The 18,423-nt window shown below is 50.2% G+C and overlaps 7 protein-coding genes across 7 annotated transcripts; 3 read left to right on the forward strand and 4 right to left on the reverse strand.

Annotated features, from left to right (window-relative positions):
* Positions 1-317: 317 nt before the first annotated feature.
* Positions 318-1,668, forward strand: BO88DRAFT_388125 (lytic polysaccharide monooxygenase; the record flags this gene model as incomplete). Its single annotated transcript, XM_025704841.1, has 1 exon — positions 318-1,668. Exon 1 carries the CDS (start codon positions 751-753, stop codon positions 1,666-1,668), a length of 918 nt encoding a protein of 305 aa, XP_025563526.1. The 5' UTR covers positions 318-750.
* Positions 1,669-2,288: 620 nt separating this feature from the next.
* On the reverse strand, positions 2,289-4,211 carry BO88DRAFT_404743 (VHS and GAT domain-containing protein). Its single transcript, XM_025706702.1, has 5 exons — positions 4,033-4,211; positions 3,900-3,964; positions 3,805-3,837; positions 3,323-3,706; positions 2,289-3,257 (listed from the first exon to the last, which is right to left on the reverse strand). Exons 1-5 carry the CDS (start codon positions 4,067-4,069, stop codon positions 2,484-2,486), a joined length of 1,293 nt encoding a protein of 430 aa, XP_025563527.1. The 5' UTR covers positions 4,070-4,211; the 3' UTR covers positions 2,289-2,483.
* A 1,378-nt stretch (positions 4,212-5,589) lies between these two features.
* rpl17 (60S ribosomal uL22 domain-containing protein) lies at positions 5,590-7,000 on the reverse strand (the record flags this gene model as incomplete). Its single annotated transcript, XM_025703012.1, has 5 exons — positions 5,590-5,739; positions 5,811-5,998; positions 6,188-6,401; positions 6,747-6,882; positions 6,936-7,000. Coding segments are annotated over 5 exons (753 nt in total), but the record flags the coding sequence as incomplete, so codon positions are not given.
* Positions 7,001-8,224: 1,224 nt separating this feature from the next.
* On the reverse strand, positions 8,225-10,994 carry BO88DRAFT_40684 (Zn(II)2Cys6 transcription factor). The gene is made up of 4 exons (XM_025707259.1): positions 10,766-10,994; positions 9,341-10,647; positions 8,968-9,290; positions 8,225-8,913 (listed from the first exon to the last, which is right to left on the reverse strand). Exons 1-4 carry the CDS (start codon positions 10,897-10,899, stop codon positions 8,455-8,457), a joined length of 2,223 nt encoding a protein of 740 aa, XP_025563529.1. The 5' UTR covers positions 10,900-10,994; the 3' UTR covers positions 8,225-8,454.
* A 1,233-nt stretch (positions 10,995-12,227) lies between these two features.
* On the forward strand, positions 12,228-13,682 carry BO88DRAFT_443714 (putative 2-deoxy-D-gluconate 3-dehydrogenase). Its single transcript, XM_025710045.1, has 3 exons — positions 12,228-12,531; positions 12,623-12,838; positions 12,953-13,682. Exons 1-3 carry the CDS (start codon positions 12,400-12,402, stop codon positions 13,400-13,402), a joined length of 798 nt encoding a protein of 265 aa, XP_025563530.1. The 5' UTR covers positions 12,228-12,399; the 3' UTR covers positions 13,403-13,682.
* A 24-nt stretch (positions 13,683-13,706) lies between these two features.
* On the reverse strand, positions 13,707-14,393 carry BO88DRAFT_425401 (uncharacterized protein; the record flags this gene model as incomplete). Its single annotated transcript, XM_025708828.1, has 3 exons — positions 13,707-13,791; positions 13,839-13,985; positions 14,266-14,393. 3 exons carry the CDS (start codon positions 14,391-14,393, stop codon positions 13,707-13,709), a joined length of 360 nt encoding a protein of 119 aa, XP_025563531.1.
* A 1,430-nt stretch (positions 14,394-15,823) lies between these two features.
* Positions 15,824-17,683, forward strand: BO88DRAFT_339161 (ferric reductase family protein; the record flags this gene model as incomplete). Its single annotated transcript, XM_025703014.1, has 1 exon — positions 15,824-17,683. One exon carries the CDS (start codon positions 15,824-15,826, stop codon positions 17,681-17,683), a length of 1,860 nt encoding a protein of 619 aa, XP_025563532.1.
* Between the last annotated feature and the right edge of the window lie 740 nt (positions 17,684-18,423).

An 18,423-nucleotide genomic window follows, 5' to 3' on the forward strand; every position in this document is an offset into this window, starting at 1 on the left:
GATTGGCGCCGTTCCGGATGGATCCCGAACCTTGGCCCGAGTCTAAATACCAAAATGGGGAGTAGATCCATTTATGACGGGGGGCCCCTTTCGGAAATGAAGGAAGGAACTTGAAAGAGATACAAGACAGGAAAAGCAAAACCGGAGAGCCACCGAGACAAAAGGAAGAGAGAGCAAATGGTTGGCAGTGACCAGGCGCGGCATTAATGAAGCTGAAACCCGGGCGATGCCAAGCATCCCGGTCAATCCGCCGGCGTTGAATTCATCTCCACCCACCGTTTCAACGCCCCTCAAGATGAAACCTCTGCGCTGCTGCCAGCGCTTGAGCCAGTCCAGTCAGTCTCCAGTTCTCGGTGGAGTGTCTCCCCTGTCATTATGCATTATCTTCAGGGACTTTTGGGAGGGCCCTCTCTACGATGCTAGAACCGTTTCACGATCCATCATGATGGAGAGCTTTGTTCAGGTCCAGAACGCCCCCTCCAGCCGGCCGGCAGGGCTTCAACGGCCTATATAGAACGGCCCTCTCGTCGCCTTCACCTCTTCCTCTCTTCTTTTCCTTCAGCACGCAGGCTTGTCTAAGTTCTTTCACTTCTCTCTTTCCCACATTCTCTTTTCCCCGGTCTGTGACCGTCACATTCTTTCCACAAAACTCCATTCCTTGAAGAATCAAACCATCTGGTATACCGGTATACCAGACCTTACACTATCTTTATCTTTTTTCTCCTACAAAACCAAAACCTTCCCACCAAAATGAAGCAGGCTGGTTCCATCCTCGCCCTCGCCGGGCTCGTCTCCCTGGCCCAGGGTCACGGTTTCGTCACCTCCCCTCAGGCTCGTATGCCCGGTAGCGCCATGGAGAAGGCCTGTGGCCAGCAAGTGTACGACAACCAGGAGGCCGACAACTACGGCAATGTGCAGGGTGAGCTTCAGATCGCCTCGGGACAGAGCGACTACAACGCCGACGCCTGTGACATCTGGCTCTGCAAGGGTTACAAGTACGCCGACAACAAGGACAACGTCTACTCGTACAAGGCCGGTGAGACCGTCGATTTCACCGTTGACATTCGCGCTCCTCACACCGGTACCGCCAACGTCTCCGTCGTTGACACTGCCTCCAACACCGTCATCGGCTCCCCTCTGATCTACTGGAGCGTCTACGCTTCCACCTCTACCGGTGTCACCGCCAACGAGACTAGCTTCAGCGTCACCATCCCCGATGACCTCGGTGACAAGTGTACCGAGGGCGGTGCCTGTGTTCTTCAGTGGTGGTGGAACGCTGCTTCCATTGACCAGACTTATGAGTCTTGCGTTGACTTTACTGTTAGCGGCTCTGGCTCTTCCTCTTCTTCCTCTTCTTCTTCGTCTTCTTCTTCTTCTTCTTCTTCTTCTTCCGCCGCTGCTGCCAGCCAGCAAACTACCACCACTGCTGCCGCCGCCGCTGTCACTACCCCTAGCACCGCCAACAACGTCGCTCCCGCTTCCTCCAGCGTCCCTACTACCCTCGCTACTAGCGTGAAGCAGAGCGCTACCGTCGCCCCCGTTGCTGCCTCGAGCGCTGCTGCTGCTGCTTCTTCCTCGGGTGTCTCCATCCCTACTGATGGTACTGCTGAGGAGCAGCTCACTTGGGTTGCTAGCCTGCTTAAGGCTCTCCTTAAGTACGCTAACTAAGATGGTGCGGTGTATATAAATACTTGTATCAGTTGCTGTGTTAGATAGAGTTGGTGGTGTGAATAGATGTACCTGTATATTGAAGTTGTGTTTCGTAGTAAATGTATTAGAGATGTAGATTTCAAGCATAGAGTCTCCCAAATTGGAGGGTGCTTGCATTGCCGCTGATTATTTTACAATCGGTAGAGCGGCGGTAGTAGTATAGTAAGAAACACCCGATACGTGTGGTGTGGTTAATGCTCAAAGGAGACTAGACGTAGGCTAGGTAGTGTAAAGGTTTGGGGGTTGTCATATTATTGGTTAGATAGTAGAGTGTCTAGTAAGTATGTTGTTTACCGCATATGGATACAATGGATGTAGTACTTAGTAGTGCGGTAGGAGCATAGAAGACAGAGTAGTAATGTACTTACAGCTATACCTTTAGGCATACGAATACATGCTAGGTAAATCTATTCTTAATAGACCAATCCATCTATATTAAGATGTAGAGTTAAAGTAGTGGTCAAAGCCACGAGCCAGATAGCTACTCCCGAATACCCACATGTCAACACTATGCAGCAGTAGCACTACGAGGTGATAATAGGCTTTATCTCACTCAAGATATTACTAGATATACTGCCTACTGACATACTCTGTAAATGACAACAAGATCATGTCAATAGGCAACCAAAAAGTACTCTGTACTAAAGTACCAAACAAGCACATTTGGCAAATCAAATTCACTCCGCGGTAGAGGTATCACAAAAGGTATCGATACATCAAAAGTCAAACAATAATCATCATCAAATCACCACCTTACAATCCATACAATCTTATTAATGTTGCTGTACTGGTCGCTGCTGCTGCTGCTGCTGCTGCTGTCCCTCCGCCCACCAATCCGGGGATGAACCCTCCGGGCGAGCCTGCTGCTGATCCCCATACACCGCAGGAGCCACAGGAGCAGTACCAGTAGCAGCAGTAGCGCTAGTATCAGCAAACGGGTTCTGCACCTGGTAATCCTCCGACCGGTACTCGAACCGGCCTGCGCCGTTGCTATACGTGCGCGGAAGGACCGGAGCAGTCGAGGAAGAGCCCGAGGATAGCGGGCTCTGCGTTTGGTTCCGAGGCGGCACCGGCGGTGCAGAAGCTCCTGCTACTGCCGGGGCTGGGGGTTGCACGGCGCCAGAGGACGAGGCCTGACTGGATGATGCAGGCGACTGGCTGCCGGACTGTCCCTGGGCGCGGCGCGCCTGGAGCAAGGCGTGCTGGTGCTTGGATAGGGCGACGGATAGTTCGTCATTGGATTCGATCAACGTGACGAGGGTATCCTCGTCCGGGGCGGGATTCGTCGAGTGGATGTAGTTCTGGATGACGCGGGAGGCGGTGCGACACCGGTCGGAGAATTCTTTGATGAGCTCGTTCTCGAGCATCTCGGCCGGAGGCGTGGATTGGACGAATTGAATGAGGAGCTTCGCGGATGTCTTAGCCTCGGAGATGCGTGCGGAGAGTTCTTCGGGCTGTGGTAGCCCGCCATGCTGGTTCTGGTTGGGGGCGTTGAAGTAATTCGGGGTTTGTCGGTATGGCTGGACCAGGGGTTGTGTCAAGCCGGGCTGTAGGGGTGTAAAGGATTAGCTTGGCGATGCCTTGAATAAGTAGAGGGATGCCTGTCACATACATTACCGGTATTCTTTGGAGCATACTTTTCCTTCTCCTTGCTCCACATCCCCAGGAGCAGCGCGAGATCTTCGTCCCATGGCCGCTGCATTTCCAAAGAATCCAACGTGTCCCGCAAAAAGCTGTGTACGTTCATATCCCGCCCGTTACGGAAGAGGTCCTTCACAGTCGCTACAAACTTGGCATCAATGTTCCGCGAAAAGGTATGTCCTGGGTTGTCGATGAGGATGCGCATGAGCATGATCGCATTGTACTGCACATTGCTCCGGGCTTTGGCGGGATTGGACAACAGCTTGGAGATGCGAAGGGCGGCTTCGCGGGCGGCGTTGGGGCTGGATTCGGCGCTCTCAACGATGGCAGGAAGGTGAACGAACTCGTCTCCATTCTGGATATGTCATTGTAAGTATAATCGCTATTGAGTAGGCGGGGAACGGGAATGAGGCGATTAAGGAAGGGGGAGGGGGTCCGCAGGGTGGGACGTACGGCGCTGTTGGGGCCCGATTCGCAGAACGCGGTCTATAAACCGTAGATGTGGTTAGTTGGACAAGCTCAAATAACGACCATGAATCAATACGAACCACTTCTCTAAGTATGATACCCTCCGGAGAGTCCTCGGGGTACGAAGGGGAGTCGCGCGCAGGACCTGTTCTGAGGTGAGCATTGTCAACCGTCGCATGCCGATCAGCAACGGGTGGGAGAGTTAAGACTCACTGGATCGCCTGCTGAAGGAATTGAAGATGCGCTTCATGATGACTTGTCGCAAGCTACCACGGCTGGGTAGAGATAGACAATAGAAATGGGGTTGGCGAAAAATTTAAGAAGTTAAGAAAGGGGGCCGTCAAGCAAACGAGACTAAAAAAGACGTCGCAGCCTCGCAGGGCCGGTTTAAGCGCCGCGGGGAGCAAAAAGCAGCGGAGGGTCCTTTAACCCAAAACTTAAGTTTTAGTCAAGATTAGAGTCAATCCATCCATCCATCCCATCACTCCCCGAAACCTCTTCTGTTTTGCTTGAGATGTTCTGAAGCAGTCGATCTGGTGGCAATGCGCTTTGTCGGCGACACGCAAGCGCTCTTGTTTGCGTTTCTTGGGACGATCCAGAACTGACGTAGAGAGAAGTCAAGAGAATATCCACGTCTGCCTATGAATCTTGATGCCTGCTTGACTACTACCTACCTACCAAGGCTCTGCAATGCGTACACCATCCCGCTCTGTCAGCGCAACCAACCGCATACAACTACGTATGCAGGTTGGTCCCCCTCCCAATTGTCTGTTAAGCATAGTTATTCCAGTCGTCATGGGGATGCGAATGCCTCGTCGGGAGAAAAGGCCGCATTGGACGAGGAATCCCATCGACACGGGAAAAAGCTTCGGCTGATGGTCTGTTCGCAAGGGCCGATTGGAGCCTGTGACGGACGGGTTGATGGTCACACACAGCCACCGCTTGGCTGAGCCAGAATTCCCTCCCCCTCTGACTCTGCCCATCTGCAACCTGCTGACGGGGGAGAGATGGGAGATGGGGTTCTGGAGTCGGGGGATGCCTGTCCACACACGCTGCAGCCTGCAGATCAGAGGGTCTAGCAGCTGTGGCGCAGTTGACTGTTACAAATGCACAGCGTAGGGCCCCCAAGGACTCGTGTCAGAGACTAGAACAGACAGACCTATGACGGGCTGGCAAAGTTGCCAAGTTCTACTAGTAGTACTACAACGGAGTTCTTATCATCCTACGTTCGTAGATCGATCCTGTCCGACTGGCAGGGCTGATGATGAACTTCCATCATCCTTCCTTCGTCTTCTTCTTTACAACTTCATGAAAGAAAAATGAATTCCGTATCCCATCATGAATTAAACGCTCGCAAAAAGTGTCCTGAAGTAGGAGAATGTCCGAAACCTGCCGTACCGATGTACGCCATCCATGTAGTAGTATCCACTATGATGAAGGAATAATTTTCCTGGACTCCTTTCAGCCGCCTTAGCTCATGGCCAGGGACTGCAAAGGAAACACTATCCAGTCGAACCGATTCTCCGGGGGGTGAAACGAGATCAATGTCTAAAGAAAGATGTTTGTCTCTGCATAAAGCAGAAGACAAACCATCATCATCACCATCATTTTTTTCGCCGGGTGGTTTCGAATTTTTTCCATTTGTCAAAAAAGTAATAATTTCTTTTGTATTCCTTCCGTGACCAGGTATTGGATCCGTACAACAGCAAACTCCGGCATTCCCATTCAGTTTCTGACCACTTCACACTTTCCCCGACACCCACACACCGCTTATGCCTCAATGAGAGCACGGCGGAGCTGAGCACCACGCTGGCGGGAGCTGAGGCGGACCTCCTTGTTTTCGGCGGCCTTGGCGACGGTCTCCTCAGCCTCGGTGAGGATGAGCTCGATGTGGCAGGGGTTGGTCATGTAGGGGTTGATCTAATCCACATGTCAGTTTTGCGGGGATGCGGGACATAAGAGATATATCTCGGATTCCAGTTTCAACATACACGACCGTGAGCACGGTAGGTACGGCGGCGACCCTTGGGAGCCTGGTTGACCTGGATGTGCTTGACAACAAGGTTGCCGGTGTCGAGACCCTTGGTGTCGGCGTTGGCCTCAGCGTTCTTGAGGAGGTCGAGAAGGAACTCGGCGGACTTGACGGGCCAGCGAGCCTTGCTGACACCCCACTGCTTGCCTAGAAAGAAAGAAGACGGTCAGCGTCTTCGTTTACCAAAACGCTTGGTTTTTGCCAGATCCTCCAAAATGAAACATATCCTCCAGTCCTTCTATCCCATAAATTCTGCCCATGTCGGTTCATTTGTCGATTCGTAATTTCCATTCCCATCTCTTTCCAAAAACTCTGTAGAAAAACACATCCACTCACCCTGAGCGCAGCGACCGGTGCTGCCAGCGTACCGACGCATGGGGACGGCCTCAGCCTTCTCGGTGACGTTGGTGAGGAAGGTAAGGGCACGCTGCAGCTTCATGCCGTTGATAGCCTGAGCGGTCTCACGGGTGTTCTTGAAGCTGACACGGAGGTAAGAGCCCCGAGCGCGGGCGCTCTTAGCGGCCGGAATGTCCTGAGCAGCGTAACGGACCTGATGGCGACAAGAAAAATCCAACAATCAGCAAGACCATTCATTCAATCCCTCATATTTCATTCTTTTTCTATTTCCCCCAACTCTTTCCCAAGCACATAATTCCATATAAAATATGCATATCGGTGGACGGATGTTCATCATAGCAGGGGATAGAGAGTCGAAAATTGTTCGGTATGAAGTTTTCCTTCATCGGCCAAAACGCAGGATCGAAGATGATAGATAGGGATTCCGGTACAACGAGAGGTTGGGCAGCGGTTCTTTCTTTTCACGATATCTTTTTCCCTTGCTTTTTTGACATGTCCGTTTTCCACCGATAGCAGCAAACGCGAATATAGCACTCACCATCTTGATGTGGTTGCCGAGCGGGTGGTCCTCGATGTCGGGTGAGAAGTTTTGTCGTTTTCCTGTCGTCGGCCGCTGGAACTTGAGATCGCGAGGCTCGCTCGTTGTGGTGCGCTTTTTCGCTCTTGGCGCCCGCCTAGGGTATCGGAGCCCTAACACTAGGCGGCTTGGGGCAGGTGCCCGCCTCACCGCCCGGCAGTATTGCCCTTTAGCTTTCGGTCCGTAGGAACTTCATGGTCTGCTTTGATGTCAATTTCGTCGATCGACGGCGTTGTATGTATTTACGATGCTTATTCTTAGTAACTAAATGCCATATCCGCTAAACATAATGTTGTCTTATTAGTTTTCCCAAATGAGTGAGGTGCTGGTCGTTATGTTCATCGTGTTGTCCTTGATCAAATCATGTTCTAGTTCAGACAGACGCTAAACCTATTTTGGCTACATAGTCAGCTATGAATTCACCCTGCAGTAATGCCCTTTCACCAACTGGTCAATTATTTCGGCAACTGAGAACTACATCAAGACTGATATTAGTGCAAACATGCAGACGACATCCGTCTTCGCCAATGACTATGGATTCATAGTATATATCATGAGGCCCCAGTGTCGATCACAACGAAGACTATTTCGTATCCCTTTCCAGCCGTGGAGAGACCGGCGTATCCTTCTAGTTCACTGTCGGCTATCGACGCTCGGCCTCAAATCCCGATGCGGAGAATGCCCGCCCTTCCCCACGTTTGACAGGTTGAATGCTGATATGACCGGTATGACTGAAAGACTTTGCAGCAGCCCCATCATCAGCTTCACTGAGATATTTGGCATGATATGAGACCAAGACGTTTTCCAAGCGCTCGCTCTTTTTAGCACCAGGGGTTTCGACATAAGGCAATATATGCATCAAACTGTGGCATCCCTAAGCTTGAGGAGCAGGGCAGTCATATAGTAGACAAATAGAGTTTAGATGCGCTCTAAATAGCGGTTCTGCATGCAACTGCATCTGCTAGCCTTCCCCTGCGCCATCTAATAATGCCTTAGCGGCTGGCTCCAAAAGCTGGCCGTTGCTCAGAAAGCGTGGATACAACCCTCAGGGATTGACAACCAATCGATCTCCCAAGTTCCGTCAGCGAAAAAGCCTGCTTAAACTGTCGGGTCTCCGTCTAAGATCTCTAAGCGTAAGGCACCATTCTCCTCGTAGCGCGTGATTGGTGAGGTAACTAGGAGTGAATCCATATGCTGCCCACCCGGCCGATACTTGTCGCAGCCATGATCGAGGTATATGCAACAATCGACCTTTATTTCCTCCATCATAGTAGCATGTTCAGGCTACAAATAATGTAGCACGCACATGCAACTTACGTGGCCGTATGCATCGAACAAAGGCTTTGCAGCAATGACATCCACATGAGCAGCGATCAGTCACGTAGCTAACTTAATCGGCCTGTAGGCATTTCGTAAGACCATTAGCTAAATCAACAGAAGCACAATCGGGCCACCGACATACCAAATAAGCAGGCCACCTTTCGAAGCCGTGCTTCAATGCGAGCGATGTGAATAGTATCTAACCTCACGTCGGTACCATCCCGGCGCCCCCCACAGCCCCGCACCGCCGTGGGGTCTTCGACCAGAGCCGCCAGAAAAGCACGAATTTCTTCAATTGGCGGGGGTAAGGGTAGATTTTGATTGCGCTCCCTCTTGCGAGGCATGGGAATCAGAAGAGAAGGCTACTGCTCATGTCGCCCGACCATGGAACCTGCCATGCCTGGGATCGCTCTTGTCCCGCTTGGAAGATGTCCTGGTTCTGGAAGGTATCTAATGCGAGTGTGTTGGCTCCCGATATTTGATCTCCAGAGACGTAATCCCCAACGGCTTCAAGATCCAGCCATGAGAAATCGTTCGCAGGGCTGAAGTGCACGTAGCTACTTTGATCGGACAAATGGTGCGATAATGCGCTGTTACTCTGCATCAGGACATCGCCGCTTTGATGTGTTCCGGCTGGTGAAGTTGGTGCCATCGACTTCTGTTTCCAAAGAAGTTCAAGGAGTCGAGAATAACGCGATCCTATATCATCAGATCCAGCGCTTGCTCTCTTCAGTACTTCAGTGGTCCGCGTCACGAGATCCCGCACTTTCAGCTCCTCCAAGTGAGACATTACTCCGAATGAGCGTGCCTTGAATGCACTGTTAGTTACTCATACGTACATTCGTATATTAAAGGATATTACCTTGTACAGAAATACGGCTGCGTAGATCCCGTATAAATAATACCTCAACGGCATAAAATGAAGATGCTTTTCTGGGTGAACCACATCAACAAGGATGGTCAGGTATGTTTTTGCGGCATCGACCGATTCATAGATAAACCGAGCATCCTGCATCGAGGCTACATTGTTAAACGTTGCTCGCAGATGATCTCGTTGAGCCTTGTCATCGTTCCTGGTCTTGGACACAAGTGACTGGGATATTGCCGCTTGGAAGGCAAAAGCATTTGTGTATAGCCTGAGGTACTCGTAGGACAGTTGTAACGTGGCTTTCATTGGCGGTGAACCTACGAAATGTCAGTCATTTAGGCCAAACTTCGTCGGAGCTAAAACTTACAAGACAGAGAACCCCATATGGACTTCCATCGCAAGATTGCAAGGCGAAAATCATCCACGTACTTGACATAGTCGCCCATGAGCATCATTTGATTGCTCGTACGCATGCCAGAATAGAGCACATCGTGAACATTTCCATAGAGTTGCGTCAGATCCAGGGTAGCCTGGAATATCTTCGCATAATCCTCATCACCGTCTCTAGCGGGTTGCAACGACGGAAAGTCTTGGCTGACAAGGCCAGTCATTGGACCCGGTCCACGAGACCAGAAAGCACGTCCAATACGGACAGATATCAATCGGTCCGATACGTAGCAGCTCGTCCATGCTAGCCGCCTACGAGCTTCTGTCTCCGCGTCTCCAGAAGAATCGCCTCTGAATGACGTCCTGTCTAGGCCAAGAAACCAACCAGATCGCAAGGCGAGCCCTACATGCATCCAGGCAGCTCGATCCTCCTCCCCACGGCCTACACGTTCAATGCGCGGTCGGAGGCCTTGGGGTTCCCATTCCGCTAAAATAAGGAGAGCCTCTACAGCTTCCACATCGCAATCGGCTCCAGCAGCAATCCCAGATATCAGCTCATGCATGTACTTAGAACAGTACTCGTGGATCTCCGGCCGTTCGGCTAGATCCTTCGAAGCAATTGTGAGGACGGCAGTAAGCAGATGCTTCTCGTTATTAGCAAATGCATCTAGCGCGCTGCGATCAAAGTACTTTCGTGGCACCAAAGGAAGGTACGGATGAAAGTTTTCAGCGTAGCGAACCACTAACTGCCATACCGTTCCCGGATCTAGTGAGCGTGATTGTACTAGCCTGTACGCTTTGATGCCGCTATTTGACTGAAACCCAGTAACAGAACTGTCTTGAAGTGCCGTGTATGATGAGAGTCCACTGGGTCCTGTACGCAGGGGTTCGACACCCGTTTCGGAGCTCGGGTCTTCTGTACCTCTCTTTGCAATGCCCGTCAGGCACTGCCAGGCATCAGAAGGATTGCGGGGAACATCGCCGATAGAAGCTTCGTCTTCATCATCATCAACGGAAATTGAGTTTGCGGTCGGCGGATCAGGGGGTAGGAAGACAACGGGCCCAGGGTAAGAACTAGACGTCGTTTGACGAGTCTCTGAATTGGAAGGGCTGGGTGCCTCAATGACGGAATCCCTTCGCACAGAAGAATTGCTGTCTGGTGTAAAGTTTTTGATTTTATTCTTGCGAATCCGCCGTCCCCCTCGATTGGAACTGCCTAGAACACATTCACGGTTATCCCTGATACACCGCTGACATGGTGGGACTCCCGGGCTGCCACTGCTATCCCTATGTTACATTGTAATTAGCCTCCCAATGTTAACTGACAGGCATGAAAAAGTGAACCGAAACAATGTGAGAAGAAAAAAAAAAGAAGGAATAAATGTCTGTCAAAGTCATGACTTACAAGTCGCATTTCGACTTGCGCTGTCTACAATGTAGACATGCTCTTGACACGCGTTTCATCAAATGATCTGAACGGGCCTTGGCTCTTGACGTCGGGGTCCCTTCGACTGGCGGAGATTGATCTTCTTGCTCCATCGCTGCATACAGCACATTAGCCGCTTCAGCTTACAGCGTCAAGTGATAGACTGTCAATGCGACATCTCATTCCAGCAGTGTTGACAGGCCAGCTTGGGAACGAAACGCGTCAGAGATTCCCTCCTGCGATTGTTGCTTGCAAAGATGGGAAGTGTAAGGGACGAATAGTCGGAAATGTTTTCCTCCTGATGCTATGAAATGAGATTGAATGCTCTGTGGAGTAGTGTAAGAGAAACCTCGAGGGTGTTGTTCGACTCCGAACAGTTCCTATATGATTGTTGGGGTAACTTGAGCTCCGGACGGGCGCTCGTGGCTTCCCCACACAAGTTGGCTTTTAAGGCACCAGCAAGTCTGTACAAATTGCGCACCAAGTGATAATCCGCCTCGTAACCCCAAATCATCGACTCAGCAGTCGAGAAGGGCCAGGCTGCGGGGGGAAGGATTTGTAAACGCTGCAGACTTGTGAGCATTGCGTTTTTCCTGACCCACGGCCAAGGAATAATCTGGTATTACTCATCCCATACATACGGGTATTCAACGAGTCGGCAATCCAAGGCTTTCACTATGCAAGACTGCAGCTGTTGATCTCGACGAAGAGTTTAAGCTTAATTCAATTTTTAGGGTTAGTTCGTGCACTGCTTTTGAATTCAATATATTACAAGTAATGACTGCATGATGCTGAAATCATAGCAGAGGTTCAATTCTTGTTAAAAATTGCTGTGGTGCCTCTGGTGGCAAGCACTTGGATATATAGAAAGCCTGCAGTAGGCCATATGAGGAATCCATCTAATGTCTGTCTAACGCATCTGTGAGAATCACTAAACCCTAGATCGTTAACCCTAGGCATACTTCAATTGTCTAGCTTATCAGATCCTTGAGAGCTATCAGTGAGATAGATTAAATTGCTTTACTGATCCGCCTATTGGATGGTGAGATGCAAGGCAATGATGCTTGCACAAACAATCGTCTAAAATGGCCACGCAGCTCCCACACACGAACTACGGAAATGTTCAATGCATGACGACATACTCTGTACACTTTCCTGGGATGATGCATCAGCATAGATGATTTTCCGGATTATTCCGTGCCTTTTGCCAGAAGATCCAGCATTTCCAAAGCACCCCAACTCCATGAGATGTCATTTGTACGAGTTACCATACAAGACGCAAATCGGAGCATCCCCGAACAAAGTTCAATAGCCGAGTGCGGGGCGTCGGCGTTTGAACCGCTGTGTCGGCAATGTAATTACCCCAAAAGGGAAATAGTCGCTGCTGCCCCGCGCGCGGAGGAAGAGGGACAGCTATTTATTATTAGCAGGACAGTAAGGATGACTGGTCGCCATCGATTATTGATTTGGTGGCAAGAGAATTTGGAAGGATATTTCCCCCTCGCTGAGCTGCACAGCAAGATACAACTCTAACGATAATACCTTGAGAAACGAAAGGACGCCTGACAGCGAATTACTATTCTTAGTAACTATCTAAGCGCGAAACAATCACAATGTCGGCTGCAGTTGCGTCGCTATTTTCCCTCAGCGGCAAGACCGCCATCGTGACAGGAGGAACTAGGGGCATTGGGCAGGCAATGGCTTTTGCCCTTGCAGAAGCTGGTGCCGATATCATCTTGATTCAGGTGCGCACAGCCGCGACCTTCCCATTGGCGCTACGGAAATGACAGGGGAGCCGTGACGAAACGTTGTGTGGAACTAACGCTCTACGAACAGAGAGACGAGTCGAACACTTCGACTCGCGATGAGATCGTCAATCGCATTGGCAGGAAAGCTTGGATCCACGTGGCAGAGTTGTCGAATCGGGAATCAATCAGGGGTGTCATTCCAGCTCTGACCAGTCAAGGCCTCAAGCCTGAGATCCTACTCAACTGCGCCGGAATTCAACGGAGACACCCCAGTGAAAAGTTCCCGGATGAAGATTGGGATGAGGTATGTGTCAAAGAGTCTCCTTTTTCAGCCACCTATTTACCTCTGTCTATTTTTGGACCTCCCTTCTCCTGGAGTGGAGCTGAAGACTAGTATACTGACTATTGATTTGTATAGGTTATCCAAGTCAATTTGACGTCTGTCTTTACGTTATGTCGAGAGTTTGGTGCATACTTGTTGGCGCGAGATGAGTCAGAATTCCCAACTGGTCGTCGTGGAGCCATCATCAACGTCGCATCGCTCCTCACTTTCCAGGGAGGTATCACGGTACCTGCATACGCAGCGTCTAAGGGAGGCGTCGCGCAATTAACGAAAGCCCTCTCCAACGAATGGGTGGCAAAGGGTATCAACGTCAATGCAATTGCTCCCGGATACATTGCCACAGATATGAACACTGCCTTGATCAATGATTCCAACCGCAATGCTGGTATCATGGCTAGAATCCCGGCGGGCAGATGGGGCAAGCCAGAAGACTTCAAGGGCGTGATAGTGTTCTTGGCAAGTCAAGCGAGTAGCTATGTCTCAGGCGAGATTATCACCGTTGATGGCGGTTGGATGGGACGGTGAAAAGTTTTGTGGCGGCAAATATTTTTTATGTTTTCTCTTCGTCGCTTTTTCCCCTGACTATTTTTGTCTGCATTTTTACCCTTGCTGTGCTAGGGGTCTGGCTGAAAGTGATAGAAGAATATACAGCAATGATGTAAAACACCTGCTTTCACACCACGCGATGTAAGCGTTTTCTAATCAATATCTGAAGGATGCTATTATCAGGTCATTCTTGCCTTAGTCTGTCATACCAGATTAGCGGCTGCACAGGATATATTAGGTGAAACTCGTTCGTCGCGATAGACTGGTTATCTCTGCTAGCATCCTATGCTAGGCGCCAAGGGAGCACAAAGATATTATTTAATTGAAACTCCGGATTAAATGACCAATTCAAGGGGAACCGCTGGCACCTGGAAGGGTTATAGATTGGAGATAGTCTCATCCGTTACCAAGGGACCCCACCAAGATAATAGCAAGTGAGGAAATCTCTTCCGAAAATACTGAAGCAGGTCCGCCAGGGACCCAGGATCCAGAAGGGTGGGCAGGCAATGGGAGAAAAGCTAGAGTAATAGACTGACACCAAATTAGATTAAACAGGGACAGACTAGGGACCAGACCCGTGACCGCCATGTGACTTCTCTCAGGCAATTAATCTCCTTATCGCCAAACCCACCTTCTCTTGTCTTTCTTAATCCACCACCCACATGAGGTTCAAGGATAGCCTTGTTTCACCATGGGTTCAAGCAAAGATGACAGGAACACCCAGGCTACCATTTGCTCCTTCTCTGCAGGTTCATGATAGCTAACCCTTCAGCAGAGCAGTGTTGTCGGTGGATTTCCAGTGGGCCGTTGATGCTGCTTAGCATGCAAATCACGGCCAATACGGGTCGGTCGTTTCAGTCCGAATTGCAGAACCTGAAACGTGAGAATCCAGACCGAGGGCCAATACATCGTGCTCACCAGCGGCTATCTGGTGAACCTGGTACAATTGGCTGGTTATGGGAAGCATCATAAGGTGGGATTGAAAGGTGGTAAGAGGGCGCGGATTGGAAACAGGGCCTGCGTTGACGCCCTCGGTCGGCCATGTTCCTGCAAGCGGCCGTTTCCGCGGTTGGTCGATAGGAGCCAAGAGCGCTAAACACCAGCCAAGCCCAAAGGGCTGGCTGTCTCTATCAGAAACAACGATGCATTTCCTTCAGGGCGCTTTGCTCCGTAGAGACCACTCGATAGGTTCGGAACCAAGCGCAGAGGCCAGTCTTGGCGGCGCTCATGGCAACACCCCTTCAGGACCACGCCATTATTGCTTTTTTAGCAGGTTTTGTGGACTGGGTCATTGGTCCCTTGGGCCTACAGCATGATCTCAGGTAGGATCCGCGCTGGACTTTCCTTTTCGCTTAAAGTTTCTTGCTGCGCCGTGGATCTCCTTCGGGTGACAGGGGATCTTTCTTCGACTTTACACTCTAAGTTGTGCTTCGTTCCTTATTTCGTTCTTTCTATTTCCACCAACACATTCACTTCTCTGAGCCAGCTGGCTGGTGGCCGTTCTTTCATTGTGTGGCCAGTCCATTCAGCGAGTTAGTCTATTGTTTCAAGACATTGCCATTCGTGTTCTTGAGCGTAGACCGTCTTCGCTCTTTGTTCGGATACCGTCGATCATTGGTTACATCTCGCTACATCTAAACGTCATTCATCGTGGGGGTGGGCAATTTACTTTCTTTACTACAACACTAGACGTCAGGTTTTTTTTTTTTTTTTTTTTCAGTACCTTATCTTTGGGAACGTTTAGTTTCCCGGTTTGAATTATCTGATTCTTTCTACGACGCTGTGCGTCCCCTGTCTTGCTGGAATTTTTCTTCTTATATCATGCATGTAGGGAAGTGGAGGTAAGTGATGATCAAAGGCTGGCTCAGCATTTATGACGCTGGTAATGACTCAATGTTGGAGGACTTGCAAGATTCAACTCGTCAGATTCGCTACCTTGTACCGTGTTTCCAACATTCTTCGGTTCCTTTAGCTGCAATTGCTCGTGACAACGCCTTGGTCATTTGCGCATACCGTCTCACCAACATCATCACCTCTCCCGCCTGATCAGGACGGCTTCAACAAGCACCTATTTGAAGGGGAGGCATCTCGAGCTTTCTGTATATCAAGACTACACACAAGAGCCGTTTAACTTGATCGTGCTCCTCTTGCTGTGGGGGTTTGCCGTCTGAGATTCCTTGGGCATAACGCGCCTCTCCCCACATTCTTGGTGTTCCCTAGCCATTCAGTATCTGCGTCATACTGGACCGTAACCGAATTATAATTGGAAATCGTGGCTTTCAAGAATTTTCTGCTCTTATCGACCCCCGCTCAGCTTTGTTGACATCTGTCCGATCTGTCCGCTCTGTCTCTCCATCTTGAGCGACTGCGTGCTACGCTGGGCCGTAGACCTCTCTATCAATGGATGAATCCCACCATCGACTCATCCCGCGAGGCTATGGGATTAATGCCACCTACGTCTATGAATATTCGCGTGGTCTGAACGGTGTTGATGTCCCGCGGGATGTTCTATTTTCACGGATCATCTTCTCGTCCTTGATATTCGTCGCCCTAGTTGTCTTTTGTGGGCGTGTCGGACAGATCAGCCATGCCTATCTTCGTCAAATCACCTCTCTAACGGCAAGCAGGAGGGAGCAGACCTTTTGGAGCGTTGAAGTATCTTCGCTTTGGGCAAACGTCAAGAAGCATCTGTTGTATGCGCCCCTGGGCAGGAAGAGGCACAACCGAGAAATCCAACTTTCATCCGCCATCAACGTCGGCACACTGCCTTCTAGATTCCAGGTGATTCTAGTCGTGCTGTATCTGGCGAGTCAGGTCGCTTATTGTACTCTGCTTGATTACAATGCGAACGTCAAGGCAGCCCTTGTGGCTGAACTTCGTGGACGCTCAGGTACCTTGGCAGTGTTGAACATGGTGCCCCTTTTCATCCTCGCCGGTCGCAACAATCCGCTTATTCCCTTGTTGCATGTGAGTTTCGACACCTACAATCTCCTTCATCGTTGGTTGGGCCGGATCGTTGTGCTTGAAAGCATTGTGCACACGTGCGCTTGGGCAGTTAATGCTTGCGACGAGGTCAGCTTCTCTGACATGCTCGAGCGTTTACGCACTACACCTTTCTTCACCTGGGGCCTACTGGGCACTTGCTCCATGATCACACTAGGTCTTCACTCGCCATCTCCGATCCGGCATGCTTTTTATGAGACCTTCTTGCATCTGCACCAGCTCGCCGCTTTCCTAGCCTACCTTGGTGTGTTGATGCACTTGGATCTCGACAACCTCCCGCAAAAGCCGTGGATAATAGCGTTAGGTCTTCTCTGGCTATTGGAAAGGACAGCCCGCCTCTGTCGACTGCTGTACTTGAATATCTCTCCCCGAAGAGGGTCCACACGGCTTGTCGTGGAAGCTCTCCCTGGTGAAGCCTGCAGAGTGACATTTCACTTGCCCAAGCGTGTGCGCATCAGCCCCGGAAGCCATGTGTACGCCTACATCCCAAGTGTCTCCTTTTGGATGTCGCATCCATTTTCTGTCGCCTGGGTAGACCCAAGCAGCTCCGTGACCGTTCCTGCTACGACAGAAAAAGATCTTATCGACCCTTCGCTTCTCGAAAAACAGCCACTTGCTAGTTTGGATGAGTATATGCGGGACTCTCAGGAACCCACATCTGTTTCCCTCATCGTTGGTGCTCGACAAGGCATGACACGGAAGTTGTACAACAAAGCTCTGGCCTCGCCTGGACAAACACTTTATACCTCAGGGCTTATTGAGGGACCCTATGCATCCCATGCGTGCAACATGGGCAGCTATGGTACAGCTATACTCTTCTCAGCCGGTGCAGGCATTACCCATCATATGCTATACGTCCGCGACTTGCTCATACGCTCCTCAGAGGGTCGCGTGGCTACCCAGAAGATATACCTCGTATGGTCTGTACGCAGTACGGAACATCTAGCCTGGGTACGGGAGTGGATGGACCAGATCCTCCGACTTCCGTCAAGGCGCGAGATTCTTACCATCAAACTTTTCGTGTCCAAACCAAAAAGCAGTCGCGAAATCGTATCACCCAGTGCGACCGTCCAAATGTTCCCAGGCCGGTGTCGCCCCGACGTCGTTCTCAACGAGGCCATTCCCCAACGTGTGGGTGCCACCATTGTCTCTGTCTGCGGGCCCGGTGCATTCGCAGACGAGGTGCGTGCTGCTGCACGTAACAACATTGGAATGGGCGCCGTCGTCGATTTCGCCGAAGAAGCCTTTACATGGTAGCCCACCATACAAAATCACCACCTTTGCCTTGGGATATATTCATTCCTTTTATTCTACTAACCTTCGATTCTTGTTCCAAAAATTTTCTTCTCGACTTTCGTTCAATCATTTACTTCCGATGTACATTTAGTTTCCCCTTTATTAGTCCCACTTCCCATGGCAATTGTTCTCTGTTGGTATTTTCACACGATGGTACGAATTGCTTCAAAGCCTAGCTAGCTCTGTTTGGAATTTTCAGGCAATACACCTCCAGCGGCATATCGATTTAAGGTGTTAATATCCTCGCGACTGCATATGAGCCCCCTACCCATCACACACATATTTATCACGCACTTTGGCCACATGCAATGTAACCACCCCTCAGAAAGATTGTCTAGCACATGCACATCTATATATCATTATACAAGGATCTAGGAGTAACTCTGATCCAGCACAAATCAGAAAAAGAATATAACCATATCAACATCTTGTCCATTCTGTTCCACCCACTTTCCAAATTCCAGTAACTCAGGACCATCGATCGCTCCGTAAGTATCTACAAACATCGAATCCAAAAAAAAAAAAGAAGATGCAATCCATCTCCAGCAAGCTCAAGCTCAAAATAAATGAAAGGATCCATCCACCATAGCAAATAAGCAAAGTAAGCAATCAATTTACCCCCAAAGTCTATCTATCTAACCTTGCTAAAAGTATACATACAGTCATACATGACATCTCCCCCCAAACCCCGCCCCCAAATA

Source organism: Aspergillus vadensis, assembly GCF_003184925.1.
Source record: "Aspergillus vadensis CBS 113365 unplaced genomic scaffold BO88scaffold_10, whole genome shotgun sequence".
Lineage (NCBI taxonomy): Eukaryota > Fungi > Ascomycota > Eurotiomycetes > Eurotiales > Aspergillaceae > Aspergillus > Aspergillus vadensis.

Bases quoted from the DNA above. Each gene is read 5' to 3' on its own strand.
- BO88DRAFT_40684 (XM_025707259.1), bottom strand. From the start codon at position 10,899: ATGGAGCAAGAAGATCAATCTCCGCCAGTCGAAGGGACCCCGACGTCA. The intron at 10,648-10,765 runs GTAAGTCATGAC...AATGTAACATAG, and splicing joins CGCAAGTCGAAATGCGACTT to GGATAGCAGTGGCAGCCCGG. The intron at 9,291-9,340 runs GTAAGTTTTAGC...GACATTTCGTAG, and splicing joins CATATGGGGTTCTCTGTCTT to GTTCACCGCCAATGAAAGCC.
- BO88DRAFT_404743 (XM_025706702.1), bottom strand. From the start codon at position 4,069: ATGAAGCGCATCTTCAATTCCTTCAGCAGGCGATCCA. The intron at 3,707-3,804 runs GTACGTCCCACC...TGACATATCCAG, and splicing joins AATCGGGCCCCAACAGCGCC to AATGGAGACGAGTTCGTTCA. The intron at 3,258-3,322 runs GTATGTGACAGG...ACACCCCTACAG, and splicing joins CTCCAAAGAATACCGGTAAT to CCCGGCTTGACACAACCCCT.
- BO88DRAFT_443714 (XM_025710045.1), top strand. From the start codon at position 12,400: ATGTCGGCTGCAGTTGCGTCGCTATTTTCCCTCAGCGGCAAGACCGCC. The intron at 12,532-12,622 runs GTGCGCACAGCC...CTCTACGAACAG, and splicing joins CCGATATCATCTTGATTCAG to AGAGACGAGTCGAACACTTC. The intron at 12,839-12,952 runs GTATGTGTCAAA...TGATTTGTATAG, and splicing joins CGGATGAAGATTGGGATGAG to GTTATCCAAGTCAATTTGAC.